General features: G+C 32.8%; 2 protein-coding genes across 2 annotated transcripts; both read right to left on the reverse strand.

Annotated features, from left to right (window-relative positions):
* Positions 1-347: 347 nt before the first annotated feature.
* LOC116113739 (transcription factor MYBS3-like) lies at positions 348-3,528 on the reverse strand. Its single transcript, XM_031399899.1, has 3 exons — positions 3,003-3,528; positions 1,183-1,394; positions 348-1,008 (listed from the first exon to the last, which is right to left on the reverse strand). Exons 1-3 carry the CDS (start codon positions 3,343-3,345, stop codon positions 523-525), a joined length of 1,041 nt encoding a protein of 346 aa, XP_031255759.1. The 5' UTR covers positions 3,346-3,528; the 3' UTR covers positions 348-522.
* Positions 3,529-11,755: 8,227 nt separating this feature from the next.
* LOC116113737 (NADP-dependent malic enzyme-like) lies at positions 11,756-17,991 on the reverse strand. The gene is made up of 20 exons (XM_031399898.1): positions 17,655-17,991; positions 16,788-17,056; positions 15,754-15,874; positions 15,546-15,620; positions 15,098-15,249; positions 14,896-15,001; positions 14,657-14,722; positions 14,329-14,424; positions 14,154-14,225; positions 13,965-14,048; positions 13,786-13,884; positions 13,392-13,439; positions 13,219-13,272; positions 13,011-13,109; positions 12,831-12,920; positions 12,661-12,738; positions 12,473-12,547; positions 12,294-12,384; positions 12,022-12,150; positions 11,756-11,924 (listed from the first exon to the last, which is right to left on the reverse strand). Exons 1-20 carry the CDS (start codon positions 17,682-17,684, stop codon positions 11,836-11,838), a joined length of 1,923 nt encoding a protein of 640 aa, XP_031255758.1. The 5' UTR covers positions 17,685-17,991; the 3' UTR covers positions 11,756-11,835.
* Between the last annotated feature and the right edge of the window lie 1,846 nt (positions 17,992-19,837).

Genomic DNA, 19,837 nt, shown 5'->3' on the forward strand with positions numbered 1-19,837 from the left:
ATACAAAGAATTACCGAAAAATATTTTAAAAGATGAACAACTACCGAAGAATATTTTACAAAAGAATAGACCTACCAGAGTTCTGCAGCATTTTTCAAAAGCTAGCTCGAACACTTGAAGGATTAGTTAAGGTGCATATAAGCTAGTCCGGACACCCCGGTTATTTGAGAAAAAAAAAAAAAAAAACACTTTTCAAAAGCAAAACCAACAAGGATCATTGAGCTTGAGCACATATGAAGAGAAAGCATTTGTTGCCAAACCAATTGAATTATTTGAACAACTAGCTGTTTTTACAGTTTGAAAGAATTAAAATAATATCCAAACCAATTAATGTTTTAACCTATAAATTAAGGAACAGCAAAACTTCATACTATCAAAGAGGAAAAAAAAAAACACAAGATGTGTCTTGGAGAACATATAATTGTACAAAAAGGGAAGATTTACCCAGAAGGGTAACAAAATTCCATCATTCCCACCAATTCAAACTGCTTGTATGGAGCTAGTCTTTCCCTTGCTTAATTCCTAACTTCTCACCGGGGCATTCGTGTGGAACGCTGACTGCCTCGATGGCTCTCCCAGCAGTTTTAAGGACAGCGGCGAAGGCTCTCTCAAGCCTCTCCCCGTCTCTCCTAAACAGAGCTGAGACATGCCAACTAGTTCATCCACGTTGACAGGTTCCTTGGCAAGCATTGGAATCGGCTTTAAAATCTGGTGAGGATGAGATGCCTCTGCTTCCTTATCTTCTTCCAGGCAGGCTGTGTTTGGCGGCCAGAACGGGTAAGGGACTGGTATATACGCCGGCAAGAAACCAGGACCCATTTGACCAAACCCATTTGATCCGATCAGAGTTTCTTCAGGTTCTTTTACTGTGTCTTTAGCTTCCATGGGTTCAAATTCTGTGTTCAGGGAAAGATTTAGAGAGGGCAGTGAGCTGCTATTATCAGTTTCCCTTGCCAGAGGTGAAGTACGTAACACTTGTTCTTCTGGCACCGGCGGGGTATCAGTGTCCTGAAAAAAATAAAAAAATTCATTAAGTATCACCAAATCTTCCTTCCATGAATCGACATATCTAATAACTGGTAACACGGCAAACATAAAGCTAAATGTCAAATTGCAACCAGACAACATCTATATTCAAGCAAGTGCAATATGAAAAAATCAATATAAAGAAGCGAGACTAACCATATCATCAGCAACCATGTCAAAAAGGCTGGTACGCCTCTTTCTTCGGGTGGCATTAGTCTGCCGGATGAAATACTTCTGTGCATGACTTGCTACCTGAGTTGGAGTCCTTGACACAACAAAATTTCGTGATATACCACGCCAGTCACCCTTCCCTAATTTCTGAAGGCCAACTAAAAACAAACGATGCTCCTCTTCCGTCCATGGAGTACCTACACGTCAAATCCAGTTCAGATAAGGAATAATCTCTAATTGCTACTAATACAGAATATTATTCCGCCTTCAAAACAAGCTAAATTTGCAAGAGAATTAAGCTGCAAGTAATACAACACCACAGGCGTCTTGCCTTACACCCTGGATTTTATTCTACATAACAATCAAAAGAAGATTGAAAAAAACAAAGGAATGCATAGGAAAAACCGAGAGAATAAAAAAAGAAGGGCACATTTCTTTGTCAAAATCCGTAAGACAAGATACTCTTATCCTCTGAATATAGCAACCAAATGTATAAGGTACAAAAAGTCTACCATGGCTTTGAAGATAAAAGGACATGGTAACGATACAGTGAGCTAAACTGAATAAACTAAGTGTTGTTTGTTGCTTAGTCAAAAGTAGATTCCTAGATCTGAAAGCAAATATCAGGTGAAAACACAAGCAGAACTTTGAAAGGTAACCATACTGCAATCTTGTTGCGCAGAAAGAACGAAAAAGCTCTCGAATGTGCTAATCAAATGCATGAAAAGCAAAGAGAAATTTGACAAAACCAGCTTAATATACAGAGTGCAATATCATCAACATGTGCAAAGAAGCAATTCGAACTTCTAAGCTCAGGCACATTACAAGTCCATCTTAGAATCCATTAAACCGGAAACGTATTTACAAATGACTCAGAGAGGTTCATCAAAAACCAAACAAGGTACTTATCAGAGACCTCGGTCCTTCAAAGCAATTTAATATCACCACAATCTTGCTCATATTCCTGAATACCAACGCAAGCAACTAGTCAAGTCAAATTGAAAAACTACAACCCCAGAATATAATAACAAGACAGTATGAGTTGACTTTGGTCAAGAAAGAAGGGTGGACTCAAACAATGGTTGAAGTTCATGCATCGTTCTCGACATTAACAGAAAATCCATCAAAGCTAACTCAAAACAACTCTCTAGCAAACAAAACCAAGCAACAATTGATCATCATAAAAATGGAAAATTGAGCTAAAACTCAACAATCCCCCCAGTCATCCATGAATTACAATAAGGTAGCATATCAGATAAATTCATAGTCCTGGTCATGAGGACCTTCAAAGTGTAGCAAACAAGAACTTTTCTACCGCTGACTTCACATTTCTTCAAGAGTAAGAAGACATTAGAATTCATTCAAAAGCTCCAAATATGAAATTTATTTTCTTTGTTGACCTTAAATTTTGTAACCATTTTGTTGGTAATTGATATTAATTGCTATAAACTTGCTATCAAGTTGCTAGATTCCTGGGTTATTAAAAAAAGAAAAAATTAAGATAATTAAAAGAACAAAATAGTTCATTAATTATGTAACAAAATAAAATACTACCATAAAATATCAAATAAAAAATTTATTTCATCAATCATTAAAAAAAAAAAAACCATAAAATATTGTGTGAAATAAATTGATTTCATTATAATATTTATCAATATAAAAAAAATAAAAATAAAAACATATCATCAAATTTAAAATTAACCCAAAAAAAAAAAATCCTTAAACGCCTCAAAATTCTTAAAATAGCAAAAAATAAACCCATTAATTACAGAAATGCCATTGCTTTAATATAAAACGCATCTAACCTTTCTTTCTCTCTCCACGCCGATTGGTGGAACAAGACGCGTGGGTCGGGTCATCGGACAAGTAACCGTCGGTTATATGCGTCGGGTCACGCACGTGATCCGATAACGGCGAGTCCGGATTCGGTGAAGCGGCAGCGGAAGACGAGCTATGGTAATGCAAGGCCGATAAGTTCCCCATACTCGCGCTCTTCTTTATGATCGACCCGTCCGTCAACCTCACACCGAACAACTTCACACCGCCGCAGCTCATCGACGCGACGCCGCATCCTCCTCCCCCGCCGCGCGTGGGACACGTCCGTGAGTTGTGTCCGTTGTTGCTGCAATGCGAGCACCGCCGCGTCATCTTCAACTCATGCACTGAGTCACCCCACCGCCAAGTCGAATAAAAATCTCGAAAGATTAATTAATTAATCAATCAATCTTAAAATTAATTAATTAATAATCAGTTGAGTAAACGAACGGGTTGCAGAGAGAGAAGGGGGGCTTGCATGGCGAAGGAATGAGAGGGCGTCAGAGAGATGAGTAGAGAAATTTATGGGAGAGTGAAGGGTAAAATAGGAATATCAAAGTTGGGAAGGGAAGAGGAAATAGAGATTTGGGGTGGAACGCTGGTTAGGTGGAGTGAAATGACTGATTTGTCCTTTTTAAAGAAGATAACGTCCATGACCTGACTTGGTTGTTGTTGTTGATTTTGTTTTTATTAATTTCGTTTTTTTTTAAAGCATGATGTTTAAATTATTTATTTAATAAAATATAAATTACACCATATATTGTAAAATGTGATTTGGGTTTTAAGTAATTAAAGCAATTGTTTGACATGCCTTTAAATATTATTGTATATTTTATATAATTCCCTACCTAACATACATATATAAATGTTTTTTTTAATTATCTAGAAAAAAATAAATGATAATTAGCATATTATTTATATTTAGAAACATTGTGCCTTCATTATGATTTTTCTTTTTTGGTATATAATATTGGATAAATATCTATTTCTTTGTGTCTTATTTCAAATATCATAAACCAATATTAATTGTTAAAAAAAAAAATCAATCAACCTTTAAATACAATAAGAGATCTTATTACTTGCATTTTTTTAATCTTTATAATTTTATTTTAAATCGACTAAATAGAAATAAAGAGTAATATAAATTATTATAAATACAAGAGTGTATTTTACATTATCTTATATTTATTAAAAAAATATTATTATTTTAAAATTATTATAATTAAACTTTGCTTATGTATATTATTATTTTAAAAGTGATAAATAATCATTTCCAGTACTAGAAAATAATTTTGAGTCAATTTGGTGACATTTTTATCTGGCTTTATTTATGGAAATGAGTGGTGAGGATAATATTTCGGACAAAAAGATTATCCAAATCTAGCGAAATGTATGGGGATGTAAAGACTTCAGTTGTTGTCAGAACTCAGAAACATGTTTTCTTCTCTGACCAAAATGCCCTTTTTGTTACGTGTAGAAACCGGCTTGTGTTTTTCATACATCATCTTTACGAGCTTGGTTAAACGCGTAAAATTCCAATTTCTTTTTCTCATGAAAATTTTTAAAAGAGATTTTAAAATCACTTTTTTTTTTTTTTTTTTACGGTAATATCTGGATCAATTTATATACAGCTCAATTAATTTTTTAAAACTCTAGAATTATCGATTAGGTAAAAACTCTAATAATTACTTTTGTTAACAATAAAAAAAAGACTCACATTTAGAACCTCTTAAATAATACATTTAAAAGTTTTTATTGAACTATTTAACCACCTAATTAAAATCACTAATTAGTTGAATTGTTTAATTAATATCGAATAATTATTGAAATTTTATGTCCTTCTTGATATATGCACCTTTAAGGAATAAAATAATTAAGATTAAGTCGAAATTTTCTTCTTATAAAAAATGAAATAAAATAAATAAAAAGTTATTGAACTAGACATTTTTCTTTGAAAAATGCTAGGGGATGTTTTAACGACGGACGGGAGGCCACGTGGAGCTGAGGTGGCCCACGTCTTTATGTGGGGTTTAAGCCTTAAGGAAAGGATTTTGTTGAAGGGATGACCGCACACGTGGCATTATTTTAATTGGGCTTTCCTTCTTTTTTTTTTTTTTTTAATCCGCCTATTCCACGCGGATTAATTTTAATTATTGTGTTCCTCTCAAAATCTTTTGCTTCAAATGCTTTAAAAACTTCATTATTGATTAGTTGTCATGTCACACAAATTAATTAAATTCTATTTAACAAAATATTTTATTTTCATAATTAAATTCACTTGTTGAAATTTATCCTATAATATTATTAGATCCACTCAAGCTCTTGATCCCAAATATCATAACAATTAACAAGTGCAAGGGTTGAAATTAGAAAAAAAATAATAATTAATATTTATAGTTAGTCCAAATATTTTTTAAAAATAAATGCATAATTTATTTTATATTTAAATACACATAGTGGATATGGATATGGATAACTTATATTTATCAAAGCATAAATATCATCCTTAATATTTCATGGCTCTAAACATTAGACATACTTCAATGTAGGTTTAAATATCTTAATTACCTAAAAAAAAAATATCATTGTTAAAATAATTTTAATAAATGGTTGTTTATCTTATCTTTTTAAAAGATAACAATCACTTATTCTAAATTATCCTTGTATAATGATAATTATAAAGTTAAAAAGGGCTTTTAATTTTATTTTATTTTATTTTATTTTATTACCTCTTTGGTCAAGTGGGTTTCAAGATAAGATAAGAGGTAACGTTCAAGGATTTATTCTTGATTAAAGAATTTAATTAGCAAAAAAAATATTATTATATGTTATTATCATCTACTTTGTTTTTGTATTAAAAATTGATTAGGATCAAGTTTGACAATATAATAATACGATTATAAATCTTTTAGCTTCCATTAACAACATTATATTATCTTATAATCTTAACTTATACCTAATCTGATTAAATATCAATCTTAATTTAAGAAGAGCTTATGCTAACTAATTAAGTAAACTATCTTACGTGTATTTGAAGTCGATAAATATTATTTTTTAACTTATTTAAAGTGTTGACATATCAAAAAATTATTTATATTTATTTTATAATTTTGACTTAAATCTTTCTTACAATAAGATCTACATTACTAATTTAAAACTATAAAAATCTTCACAATTTTTATTACTAAATAACTAGTAATTTTTATTTATTTATTTTTAAATAATCTCACGAAATAAATTAGATTATCATATAAATCTGAATAAATTGAGTTAAATATAATTAAATTATTCCCAAAATGGGACATTATAAAAATAATATTCTAGATTTGTAGTCAAATGATTTATGGACCCAATTCTATGTTTGATAGAATATATATTTTTTTTAATATTTAATTAAAATACTATAATATCGTTAAGATGTCTATCTCTATTCATAAAGTAGCTCATCTTAAGACAAAGACTAAAAGTTGACGTTGTACCGACACGTGGAGGCATCAGATTGGCTTTTTTGCGCATGCAACGTGTCGGCACATGCTTTGTGGAAAGACTGGATAAAGCAAATCCAACTCCAAGTCAAGTCAAGGCTCTACAAACTTTTACAACGCATTTTTTTAGTCATTAAATTTACTTTTTTATTTATAAATACTGAATATTACTTCTTATTTAAGTCATTTTCAAAAACATATTAAATTTTAAATTAAAATTCTTAATGTATGATTAATAGTTATGAAAGAACTAAAAAGCGTTCGGAATAAAAAAAAAATCAACCATATACAAATACTGAATTAATAAAGGAAAAAAATATGTGCGATTTATCTTGATTTACTCAAATCTACCAATCTGGGTTGTGTCTAATAGAGTTAATATTGTTTCAATATTAGCTCATCTCTCTCGTTACAATAAATATATTTATTTTGATTTTCTATATCACTCATATAAGAAAATTATGTATTTAGATAACTGCTTACGGTCTCGGGGTGCTAACCCCTAAGACCCCCCGCCTGCTTACAGGGGAGCAAGACTCCATGTGCATTGCCCCTTATGAGCGAACCCATTATTATTGAAGTGGTCACCAATTCCAACACATGATTTGTCTCGTATTTCACTCGATTAATGACATATAATACTATCTATAACTCATCGTGTTTGTTATGATTTTTCATATCACTCATACAAAAAAATAATGTGTTTATATAACCGCTTATGGTCCTGGGGTGTTGCCCCTTGAGACCCACCGCTCACTCACCGGGAAGCAAGACCCCATGTGTGTCGCCCCTTATAAGCAAACCCATTTATTATCGAAGTGGTCGCCAATTCCAACATATGATTTGTCTCGTATTTCACTCAATTAATGACATATAATATTATCTATAACTCATCGTTTTTTTTTTTTAAATAATCAGGGGTTTTTGGGTTAATTTATGTGAATCTCAACTAATCTCCCGGAGTCTTGAAACTACTGGTCAAGTAAGAGCCTCAGTGATTACTCTTATTAGTATTTAGAGGAATTAGAACTCCAAAGCTCATGGAATCTCCTAAATTCTTTTACAATCAGGTTACCGGATGGTGGTTTATAACTCATCGTATTTATATTACCATAGATTGAAAATTTGGTTCCCTTTAAACTTATTATGTGTATGTTTATTTTAAAGTAATAAAAAATAAAATATCTTTTCATTTGATGGACGGTTATAAAACAAGGATAACATAGATTGAATGAGCCTTTCCCCCTTTTATACTTTCAATGAAGAAAAGAATATAAAGAATGTTATCTTAAGAGAATGAACTTCCAGGAATCTCTGAGCAAAGACTTTATCATTATTTTAATATTTTAATATATATTTTTTTTTAATCTTTGAATGTGAACACAATTGTTGGATTATCACCTTTTTCCATGTGATATCTTTACTTTAAAAAATTAATAATATTAATTAATTAAGATATTTTGTCATATACTTTCTTTAATTAAGTCCAAGTTGAAATAAAATATAAGAAAAAAAATATTTAGACTTGGTTAAGTACAATTAATTAGATTTGATGTGGAAATTAATTAGAGAGTAATTAATAACCTAAAATTATAAGTAAAACTACAAATAATTCAATAAAAAGCATGTTTTCTCCTATAATATTGTTGTGATTTGGGAGTCTCGAGTGTTTGACCAAATCTCAACAACTTATTCTCGTTTAAGTCTGGCCCTATCGAAAACATGAAGCCGCCTTAGATTCCAAGTCAATAAATTATACTATTGCCTCTTGTGCTTACCATTTGTAGAATTTGAAGTGGGTTTGAGTGCTCGTCAAATAAGATCTTATTAAATTGAAGAATTATCTTTTTTATAAATCAATAGGTTTGAGTGTGTCTAATCAGTATAGGACTTCAATTTTTTTTTCACGGTTAAACTCATATGTTGGGTCATGCCTGTTATTGAAGGTAGTTGTCGACTCTAACTTCTCATCCATTGATCAAGCATTCAGCTTAACTGAACCTGGACTCTGATACTATGATAGAATTTGAGGTGGGCTTAACTCTTCACTCAATAAGACATTGTTGAATGGGAGGATTACCCCCTCTTATAAACCAGTAGGCTTGAGCATGCCTAGTCGAACTCATTTTATATATATAGAAAATTACCAATACATATATTCTGAAAATTTTAATATATAATTATTTCTGAATAGTCAAGTAGTTCGATAAAGACTCTTGGGCGTATTACTCAAGAAGTCTTGAGTTTGTATCCCTTTTTAGTTGCTAATAACGGTAAACACTAAAGCTCTTACTCGATTAGTAGTTATAAGATTTTGAGATATTAGTTGAGATACATATGAGCTGACTCGGACATCCTTAATTATAAAAATAATATATATATATATATATGAAATGTAAATACTCAATCGTAGACTTTTAATTCTAGAATATATGAAGTCAATAGTTAGATATTTACTTCGGTTGCCTTCAAGTTTAGGGTTTGTAAACCAACGATGACCGCTCATTTTTAATAATAAAAAGAAAATTAAAAGAGAAAGAAAAGGGTGGTTTGGAATTTGGATAGCATATCCTCAAAGGATATTTTTGATAGCAAATTTATATGATTATTATGATATGATTATGACATTAATAAAGAGGATCCAAACATTTATAGAATCATTTTCATGAAGCCATTATTGGGTTTGCTTTAGATTCAAAATTAGTAGAAGATTATGTCATATTTAATAATTCAAATCAGTCAAGAGATAAGCATTATTCCAAGTTTTTAATTAAATATTTTCTAATCAAGAAAAGGATTGAGAGTGAAAGATAAGGAAAAAAAAAAAAAAAAACAATTTATTGGACTATTTGTTGGAGTCAAAATGTAGAAAAATTGATTAGAAAAATAAACACTTTGAAAAAAGAAATGATGTTGAATTTAGAAAGAGAGAGGTATATGAAGTTGAGAGTTGACCACTTTTCTGTCTTATAAGAATTTCTTCTAAATAATTTGGCAAGACTTATTGGAATAGAGTTTATAGAGAAAGTGCTTATGAAAATATAACCCCTGTTCGTCACATTATTCCGAATTATTATTCTCTAATCCTATTTAGATTAAAAAATAAGATATGTGTTTGTTTACTTATTGAGATTATTATTTTAAAAATTAATCCAAATCAAATAATATTTTTCTGTCTAAAAATAAAAAGAGAAAGGACTTGTTTTTAGATTATTCAACTCTATTTAGTTGAAAACATTTTTCTATCTAACTCTATTCAACTCAAAACACTTTTTTCTTTCTCTCCTTCTCATTTTTCTCTCCTTCCAATGTGAAAATTAATCCACCCAAGACCATCACCGCTGGTCAATGTGGCCAGAACGGTGCATGACCGATCGGATTTGACCAGTCGTGCACCGATCTAGCTGTTTCTAGCTAGATCCACAGAGGATATGGCCAGAAACGGCCATATCGGCACACGAACTGCTAGATCTGTGCGATCGTGCACTATTCTAGCGACTGTCGGTTGCCATCCGACGGTGATGATCAGTGGCTGGCTGTTCTCTTGGATGGATAGGGTGCTTTTGTTAATTTTTAAACTATCATTGGGGGTGTTTAGCTAAATTAACACATGTGGGGGGTTAAAATAATAATAAATATTTTCATAAAAATGTACCAAACAACTATTGTCTTAAAAACCTCTTTAAAAAAAATGTACTTAACAACTATTCTAACATTTTAGCAAACTCTGATATAATTTTCAGATATTTTATCAAACACATTTTCAAAATCTGATCCTATTCGATTTAATCCAATTCAACTCAATTTAAAAAACTTTTTTAAAATAACATTTTTCAAATAATCTACCAAACAGGCCCTATAAGAGTCGTTTGGTTGGGTTTTTCCCCTTTCCAAAAGATTTTTTTAATCCTTTAAATACTTTCAAAAGTGTTTATATGATTGAATTTGAGCTTCTTTCATAAGCTCTTTTTGAGGTTATTAAAAATTTTGAAATTTCAAAAATATCCCTATTCAATCTTTTAAATTTCTCTTGATCTATTCTTGTATATTAAAACCCTTTTTGGTAAATTAATATTGGAAAGCTCTTTTACATTTTCTTAACAAAAAACGACTAACAAAATTTTCATAAAAGCTCTACTCTGATAAGCCCTTATTCCTTAAGCTCTTTTCACAGAAGTCGTACCAAACGGACTCTAAACACCCTGATAAAACTTCAAAAGTGCTTTTCTAATCCAATGAACAATTTTATCTATATTTTTAGTAATTATCTTTAATAAGTAAAACACAAAATGGGAAAATAAAAATAAATCAAGATGGAACAATAACACTGCTCCTTCGAATCATAATTCAAAGATAAAATTATAATTCAAAGGTTATGGGCTTCAAGCCCAATTCATGATTGCCATAAGTTTAGGCTTAACCCCACCCTGATTCAAGGCTTTTAGATAGAGTTGGCAATTTCCAGAGTTGGCCTAACCCGTTAAGATGTCGCCCCAACCCTGGATTTTTGAGAGCAGGGTTGGGGCGGGTATCACCTAGGGTGTTCAAAACCCGAACAGGTTTGGACATTTGCATACTCGACCCACCGGACCCGAATATTCAGGTCATGCTCTAAGGGTACCTAACAACCGAACCGGTTTTTAGAATAACAAATTTAACAATTACCCAAATTTCTTGAAGGAGAATGCAATACTCGTTAGGGGCGGACAAAATATCCGATTCGAAACGTGAACCTATCCGAAAACAAGTTGAAAAATGAGTCCAATATAAATCAGGTTAAAATGGATTCAAAACTTATGAACCTGCTATTCAGTCGAACACGGATCATACGATAAGACTCGAAGCTGATTCTTTAAAAAATTGGTCAATTTTCTATTAGGTGACATGAATATATAATTTGTATTTGAAACTGGGTAATAAAATATATTTTCAACGTTTTATGTGAACAAGTGTCACTAGAATAATGGGAAAAGTCATTTACTCGTGTGTAAATAATATAAAAACCAGGATAACACAGTCCTCGATTTAAACCATTAGATCAGGTTCCATCAGCGATTGAACAAATAGTTCGAACACGTTCTTTGATAAACTTTGAATTTCATTTCTGTAAAAATTTTAAGTCCACAAGAACAACATTTTCATGCTATAATTTGATTTGATTCGGACTTTGATTAATCCAACTACCAATAACCACCACCACCACCACCACTTAACTTACAAGACTTCACATTAGGAGGAGCAGCAAGTAAACGGAAAAATAAATAAAAGAACAGACAACTAGTAATTAACGAGTAATGTTAACTCCAAATAAGCAGTACTACAAGAGATTCTTCTTGTTTCACCGGTAGTTTCGATAGGCAGGGCTGTACATACAGCTTTCGGCATACTTCGCCAGATCCTTAGGTTGAGGGAGACGAGTAGCCAATCCTGTAAACCAATTGCAGAATGATAAGTACGGCGGTGATAAATGTCTTCGACATTGAGAAAATATAGTTGACAAGTTATGTAAGAAAAGGCGGCTCACCAAGTTCATAAGCTTTTGCGGCTACATTGGCAGCAATATGTGCTGAAATCTTTCGGATGTTTCTAAATGGTGGATATATGAGTCCCTTGTCAAAGTGCTCCTGAGTTACTTGCGAAGACAGGGCTTCAGCTGTACCAAGCCAAGAAACATGAAAATGCATATATGAGAACATATTCAACTGTGTAGAGAACATCTACGGTCAAAAGTTGCTAACTCATTTCACTCGGCAACTCATGGCGAACTCATAAATGTTCAAATCTCTATGCACTTACCAGCTGCCAGAAGCATGTCATCGTGAACACGGATGGCACCAGACATTATTAGACCCAGACCAAATCCAGGGAAAATGTATGCATTATTTGCCTGAATGACAAACGAAGAATAAACAAAATCAACCTCGGTTTCATATTAATCTATATAGGACACTTCATTAAATCCAAAGAGTTCAGACCTGGCCAGGCATGAAAACCTTGCCATCGTATTCAACGGGGTCAAATGGGCTTCCACTTGCAAATATCGCACGGCCCTGCAGAAAACAAAGTCGAGGATAAGCGAAGTTTCACACTAACATTTTTAGTCGATCACAAGCAATAGACAAAATATTTATCAGTGGGAGAAGAATCTGATAATTTGCATTACCTGACTCCAGGTGTAAGCTTCTTCTGCAGTACATTCAGATTGTGAAGTTGGATTGGAAAGAGCAAGAATAATGGGTTTCTGCATGCAGTTATACACAAGAAAATGGGTTAGTTTCTTCATCCGGAAGACGCTTGTTTTAATTAACAAGAGTACGATGACAGACAAGATACCTCATTCAAGGTCGTCATTGCCTCAACCACTTCTTTGGTAAATGTCTGTCCTTGTCCTGAAGTTCCAATCAGAATTGTTGGCTTGATTTGCTGACAAATACAAGAAAAAATGCAAAGACTTAGAAACTTTAACACAAGGGGCAGATGCTGTATGTGTAGTCATAAAATGAGATTGCGCACATTGATCACGTCTACGAGGCCCTTAACAGGCTCATGTTCATGTGCCCAGGGCTTTTTGAAATGTTGGAGAGATTCTAGGCGAGAACTGACAATCAATCCCTGCAACCAAAAGAAAAACACAGTCAAATTTTAATGCAGAAAAGCAAGAAAACAGATACAAGGAGGAATATACTTCGCATAGCAAAGAAATAGATCAGGGCTTTTCTACCTTCGAATCCACAAGCCAAACTTTCTTGCGAGCCTCTTCAACTGGCATATTTGTCTGCAGAAAGAATCAAGTATTATATTTAAAAGCTGTTAAAGATTCTTTTCTACATCTGCTTGTCCACAGTACATCTCCAAAATGAAGCATAAAGATTTATGCTAATAGACAGTAATAACCTGTTTTGATATCTCAAGGGCTATGAGTTCTGCAATTCCAGTGCCAGCCTGTTTATCAAACAATGAAAGTGAAATGCGAAAATAAGTGACAGTTGTGTATACAATAAGGGGGGAGAGAGAGAGAGAGAGAGAGAGAGAGAGAGAGAGAGGAATAGACATTAGCAAGAGAAGCTGTCCAGGAGGTATAATGATTAATATACATAAAGTATTGAATGATAGCATATATTGCATATTCAATTTTAATGCAAGACAATTTTATTCTTTGCCTCCTACTTACTACTCGTTAACTTAGCAAACTCTGACATTAATTTAGATTTTCCTCCTCTATTGTGTGTTGAAAAACTAGTCAGAAAGCAGAATGAGGACTTCCAAAACAAAAAAATTATGAACTCACCTCCCCCGCACCAAGGAACAAGAACTTTTGGTCAGCTAAGCTTCCTCCAGAAAATTTCATTGCTGAAATAAGTCCTGAAAGGACCACAGATGCTGTCCCCTGAAATATAGTTATCAACCAAATTTCAGCAATAAGCTTAACAATAATAAAAAGTATCACAAATTCCCAACAAAAATTACCTGAATATCGTCGTTGAATACAAGATGAGTTGTGCCATATTTTTCAAGAAGATCAAAAGCATTGTGGTTTGCAAAGTCTTCAAACTGCCAAATCCGGTAAACAGGTTTAGAGAACATTGAGACTACAAATATAATCATAAAACCTGCAATCCAGACTACTTCATTAAGGCCTTAGTCATCACCAACTACCTGAATAAGGATTTTCTCCCCATAGTTCTGCTTGACTGCTGTCATGAATTCATGTAGGAGTTCAGCATATTCCTAGAGCAAGGAAAAGAAAGCCAGTTAAACATAATAGAATAAGACAGCTTCCTAAATGAACTCAAATGCATAATAGAAGGGCAGTGCCAGAAAAATCAAGAACCTGTCCAGTAGCTCTCTTTTGTCTGAGCCCAATGTAGAACTCATCGTTCAACAAATTCTCATTGTTAGTCCCGACATCAATGGTTATAGGTAAGCACTGAAAAATTCACAACAATTGACTTAGTTATAACATTAAGGAAAATTTGAAGCAACCTACTGGATTACTAAAACACCATTAGCTTATCATACAAGAATGATGAAAGCACCCCATAATGTCTTATAAAGACATTTTAGCGGAGCAGTAAAAGATATTGCTACACAAAGAAACAAATCACAGTAGTTGACTTAATCATGTCAAAAAGCCAATAATGTTGATCATGTTCACTTACAGCGGAAGGACGAACTCCTCCAAGAGCAGTATATAAAGAAAGTTTGCCCACTGGTATTCCCATCCCCTGAGAAAACGAATGGTCATTGCGTCAAGTTACAAAGGAGAGTACTGAGAGAGAGAAAAAAGGCAGTGCATGTGTTGGAGATCCATATAGTGATCGGATCTCACAATTCGATGGCAAATATAAATAGATATCATCAACGACAGTCCTAATAAGCAACTTCAGGTAGAGCATACCTGACAGCCAAGATCCCCTAGCCCCAAAATCCGCTCTCCGTCAGTGACAACAATGACTTGGATATTCTTCTCGGGCCAATTCCTCAACACTTCAAGAACCTTCCCTCTTCAAATAAAGTACTTATCAATATAAACACAAACAGTAAACAAATATTAAATTAAAAAATTCAACCATCAGTAACACAAGGAACCAAAAACTTACTTATCATTCAAACTGATAAAAAGACCCTGAGGACGGCCATAGATGCTTCCATATTTTTGGCAAGCTTCACCAACAGTGGGAGTGTAGACAACTGGAAGTAACTCCTCAACGTTTTCAATGAGAAGCTTGTAGAACAGCCGTTGATTTCTCTCCTGTGAAACAGATGGAAATAAATAGAATGAAATAATCAGTTCGCCTTCCGGACATCAAGGGGCACAAGGAATTTCAGAAATATATCATTGAAGTGAACTCACAGTTGAACATGTAAATGCATTAGCAAATAGGTATAAAAGCAATGCATGTTAGAGAAGGAAACAATCATTAGAAGTCAAATTTGGGAAGTATTTCTAAAATTGTGATGATACTCAGTTAAACTTTAAAATTGAAATAGTTGGTTGTGTTCAACATATGATTTTCAGTTTATGAGAATAAATTGTCGGTATGTTACCTGAAGATCCATCATGGCCATGTACTTTTGCAGGGGAATTTGGTACTGGCGAATATTGTGCATCATCTTCTTCACCTGGAGAGTTGATTAGCAAGATGTTTGTTAAATATCTAATGAATCTGGCAAACCAAAGGAAAAAAAAAAAAGACAAAAGGGACCAAAAAAGAGGAAAGAAAACAAGAAAGGGTTTAAATGCTAGGTAGATAACCTGGAGGTCTTGTGAAACAACTGTAGGGGGGAGAAGACCACGCAAGTAATGTGAATTTCTCTCTTTGAAGGTGAAGGCAAGCCCTTTGTTGTGATGAGGATCTCTCAACAAAGAATACCCACTGAAGCATAAAAAATGTATTAATACGAATGAACGACAAAATTATAAACCATTCTTTATTGGCAAAAGAAAACAACACCATTCTTATAAATCTATGTATCCAAATGTAGTGCATTACACAGATGTTAAAAACAGTGATCTTAAAGGTCACAAAAAATAAAAGACTAGTAATGAACCATGGATATCCAAGTTATATGTGCCTTGGGGTGTTAACCGAGGAAGGTCTACATAAGGTGTATATAGGTTCACAAAACCAAACATTAAATTTCATAATCTTGTCATACTCATCAAATTAGATTCATGAAATTTAGGTATTAGAAATGAATTTGATTCGACAGTTGAATTCATAACAAACAATGCCTAGGGAAAGTTGTCCAGTGGTCTAAATTAAGAATGTTTAACTCGTGATCGAGCACATGCAAAGAAAGCCCCACAACAACAACAAAAAAAAAAAATCATCATGAGAATAGATATTGTATTGGAGAAAACCAAGCAAAATGTAAAATAAATTAATGGTCTAGAAAAAAACTTTTACAACTCTTAATGCTACAATACATCCATATACAAAAAGTCAGGAAGATGAATTATGCCATACACTTATATGTGGTGTCACATTTACAATTGTTTTAGGACTCAAAAGACATATTCAAATTGAATCATAAATCATAATAAATTAATCTCATTTGGTAGTAACTAGAGTACACTAAAACAAGAGTGCAACGACAAACTTCAGTCTACAAATACAAACTAAAAAGAAATGATGTGACGACCCACACGGTCCATTACTCGCACAAAAACTTTCAATCCAAAATTAGCAAACAAATACACTTTATTTATTTATTTATATTATCTTTTTTAAATCCTAAACATAAAGTAACATCAAATTATATTAATATAAATGATTTGATAAGTACCTGGCAACAGAGAGAGCCCAAGGGGTGACAGGCTGGTCTTCAGTGGCGGTATCCTCACCGTAGACATCCTGAGCGCCGCCGCTCACGTCCGTCTTGGAATCCACAACTTCAGCATAGCTGTCTCTATCTGTGAAGGTTGGTGAGCTATTGGTCTCCATAACAAGGCTACCGTTCTCCCTCTTAGAAACGCTAAAAGTCACCACTTTTGTTGGCAATCTTCTGCTTCTTTGATCAGTAGTACGCAAAGGGCTTGATAAGCCCTTGTTATTCTGTTCAATAACAACAAAGAAAGAAACAAAATTTAAGCATAAACAAGATCAACAGTTTAGAAAATGTGATCTTTTTACTGACAATGAACTTAAGCAAGAGAGCTCAGATGTGGAATCGTTTAAACTTAAAAGCTTTCATATGATTTATCAATTTTTCGAGCTGAAAAAAGAGGGCCCAGAAACGGAAATCAAGCAAATTCTGCGAAAACTTGAAAATTTGCCGGGTTTAAAAAGCTTATAAGATCAAACCCGCATACGATCAATGATTTTCAATCAAAAAATAGAAAATTTTGTACACTTTTGAATCTGAAACAGTTAAAAAAAAAAAAAAGCTAAAAATCACCCAAAAAAAGAATAAAAATAAAATCAGGTGACTCCGATATGATAAATAGCACCAAAAACAATTATCAATAAATGAAATGAGGTAAAACCAAAATACCCAGAAATGAAAATAAACGAAAGGAGTACTTCTGATGCGAGGAAAAAAAAACGATTTTGATGAGTGAATTTAAGGCTATACTTGATTTGTATCAATCACAAAACGTCAATGATCTTGAAGTAAGAATAAAACAGAGAAATGGGGTTAGATTTATATTACCAGAAAAGCGCTTCGGTTCAACGAAAACATGGCGAGGCAGAGGGGAGAGAAAATGTGAGATACGAAGAGAGAGTCTTGCGGTACAACAAGTTTTTTGACACCAAACAAAAATAAAAACAAAAAACAAAAAATAAATAAGGGAGAGAAAATTGAGCAGAGAGAAGAGAAGAGAGAGTCTTAAGGATGTTTTATATATAGAGAGCGAGCTTGAGCTTTAAAGGTTTTAGCTTTAGCTCTGAGTTTTGCTCTCTCTCTCTTTCTGGGTTGAGTCTCTCTCCTCTTCTTTCTTCTTCTTCTTCTTCGTCGTCGCTTCCGATTTTACGAACTCATTCACACGCACACAGAAACGAAGAAAGAGAAGAAATAGCAACGAAGTAGCTGAAAAACGTGCCTGTTTCTCTTTCCATTCTCTGGAAAATTACATTTGGTACCCATTTTGTCATCTGTCTCACCAAATACACCTAGAATTTCTTCTTTGTTTATTTTATTAATTACAATAGAAGATGAAAAATCTTAAGTGAAACAGAAGTGTCCAATTATGTTATATCTACAATATGTTTATGAGAAAATGATATCGACTCATTTGACTTGTATTTCGAATATTGTTTTAGAAATATAGTTCAAATATTTGATACGTATTTTAGTATTTAATAATATATAAATATCTGTTTGGATTATGACGATGGAATGTTATACTGGTCACCTATAAAGATTAGTCGAGGTGTATATAAGTTGACTCGAATATCCTGTCTCAAATTAAAATCTAAGGGTTCTTAAAAAGATAATTAATGATTATCTTGCTTTAAAATACATAATTTTTCGATTAAAATTAGAAAATACATAATTAATTATGCGTATTTTAGTATTTAATATTATATAAATATATGTTTGGATTATGACGGTGGGATTTTATACTAATCACTTATAAAGATTAGTTAAGGTGTTACAAGTTGACTCGAATATCCTGTTTCAAAAAAAAAAAAATATATATATATATATATATATATATACACACTATGTTTATGTGAAAATGATATAGACTCATTTGACGTGTATTTTGGAAATTGTTTTAGAAATATAGTTCAAATATTTGATGCACATTTTAGTATTTAATAATATATAAATATATATTTTGATTATGATGGTGGGATATTATACCAGTTACCTATAAAGATTACTCGATGTACATATAAGTTAACTGGAATATCCTATATATATGTTTGATATAATTAAATTAAAATCTAAGGGTTTAGTTGTCAGTTTCTAAAACCACAGGGGAGGTTTAAAATTACCCCATTTAATTAAATATTTAAATCACGATTCAGAGAACTCAAATCTGGGCTTAAAAATAGGGCGAAACACACGAGGAAGATTGAAAATTATTCCTCAAAAAAGCAAACCCGAATTATTTACCACAACATTAATTAATATTCCTTTTAATATTTATTTATTTATTTTTGGCTAATTAAGTGGTCCTTACTGTGTGGTCTTGATATTCAGTGGGGGTCCTTAATCACGTGTCATGATCAACCGTCGGATCATCATCACATTCTGCCGGACCCACTTCTTTTTTAATTTTTGTGATTCATGTGGCTGTGATCTTTGGTCTCAAAAAATTTGCCAACTGGGATTTGGATAGTGACAAGGATGTTATTAGGAATCCAAGGATAAGAGCATTAATATTTGCTCTTAGAGATGGTGAAATGTGCCCTTATAAAAGGAGGAGGACCTTAATTTGATGGAGAATTGAGGAGGAAAAAGATACCAATTGGCAAAATTCTTTGTAACACTATGGCATTGGTGATAATGTTATTGAACGTCACTATTAACATAGACTATTTTGCCCACGAGCTCAAGGATTTCTGGTCCTAATAGATTGACGATAATGAAAACTTGTTGGTCCGTGAATTCAACCCATTATCAACCCTACTCTAGGGTTGTCTATTTTTGGTTATAGGTTCGAGAACCTTCATCTCCTAATCCCCTTAAGATATTGCCTCAACCTTGGATTTTTGGGAGCGGGACCAAGGCTGGGTATCCCCGATTGAGGAACGTAATATCAACCTCTATTCTCATACTTGAAATCCCTATATTTATTTTTTTATTTAATTTTTAAATAATATATTAATTATTTTGTTTTTATCGAGGACAAGGATGAGCTTCACCATTTTTCGCCTTTCCCC

Source organism: Pistacia vera, unplaced genomic scaffold, assembly GCF_008641045.1.
Source record: "Pistacia vera cultivar Batoury unplaced genomic scaffold, PisVer_v2 Contig69, whole genome shotgun sequence".
NCBI classification, from domain to species: domain Eukaryota; kingdom Viridiplantae; phylum Streptophyta; class Magnoliopsida; order Sapindales; family Anacardiaceae; genus Pistacia; species Pistacia vera.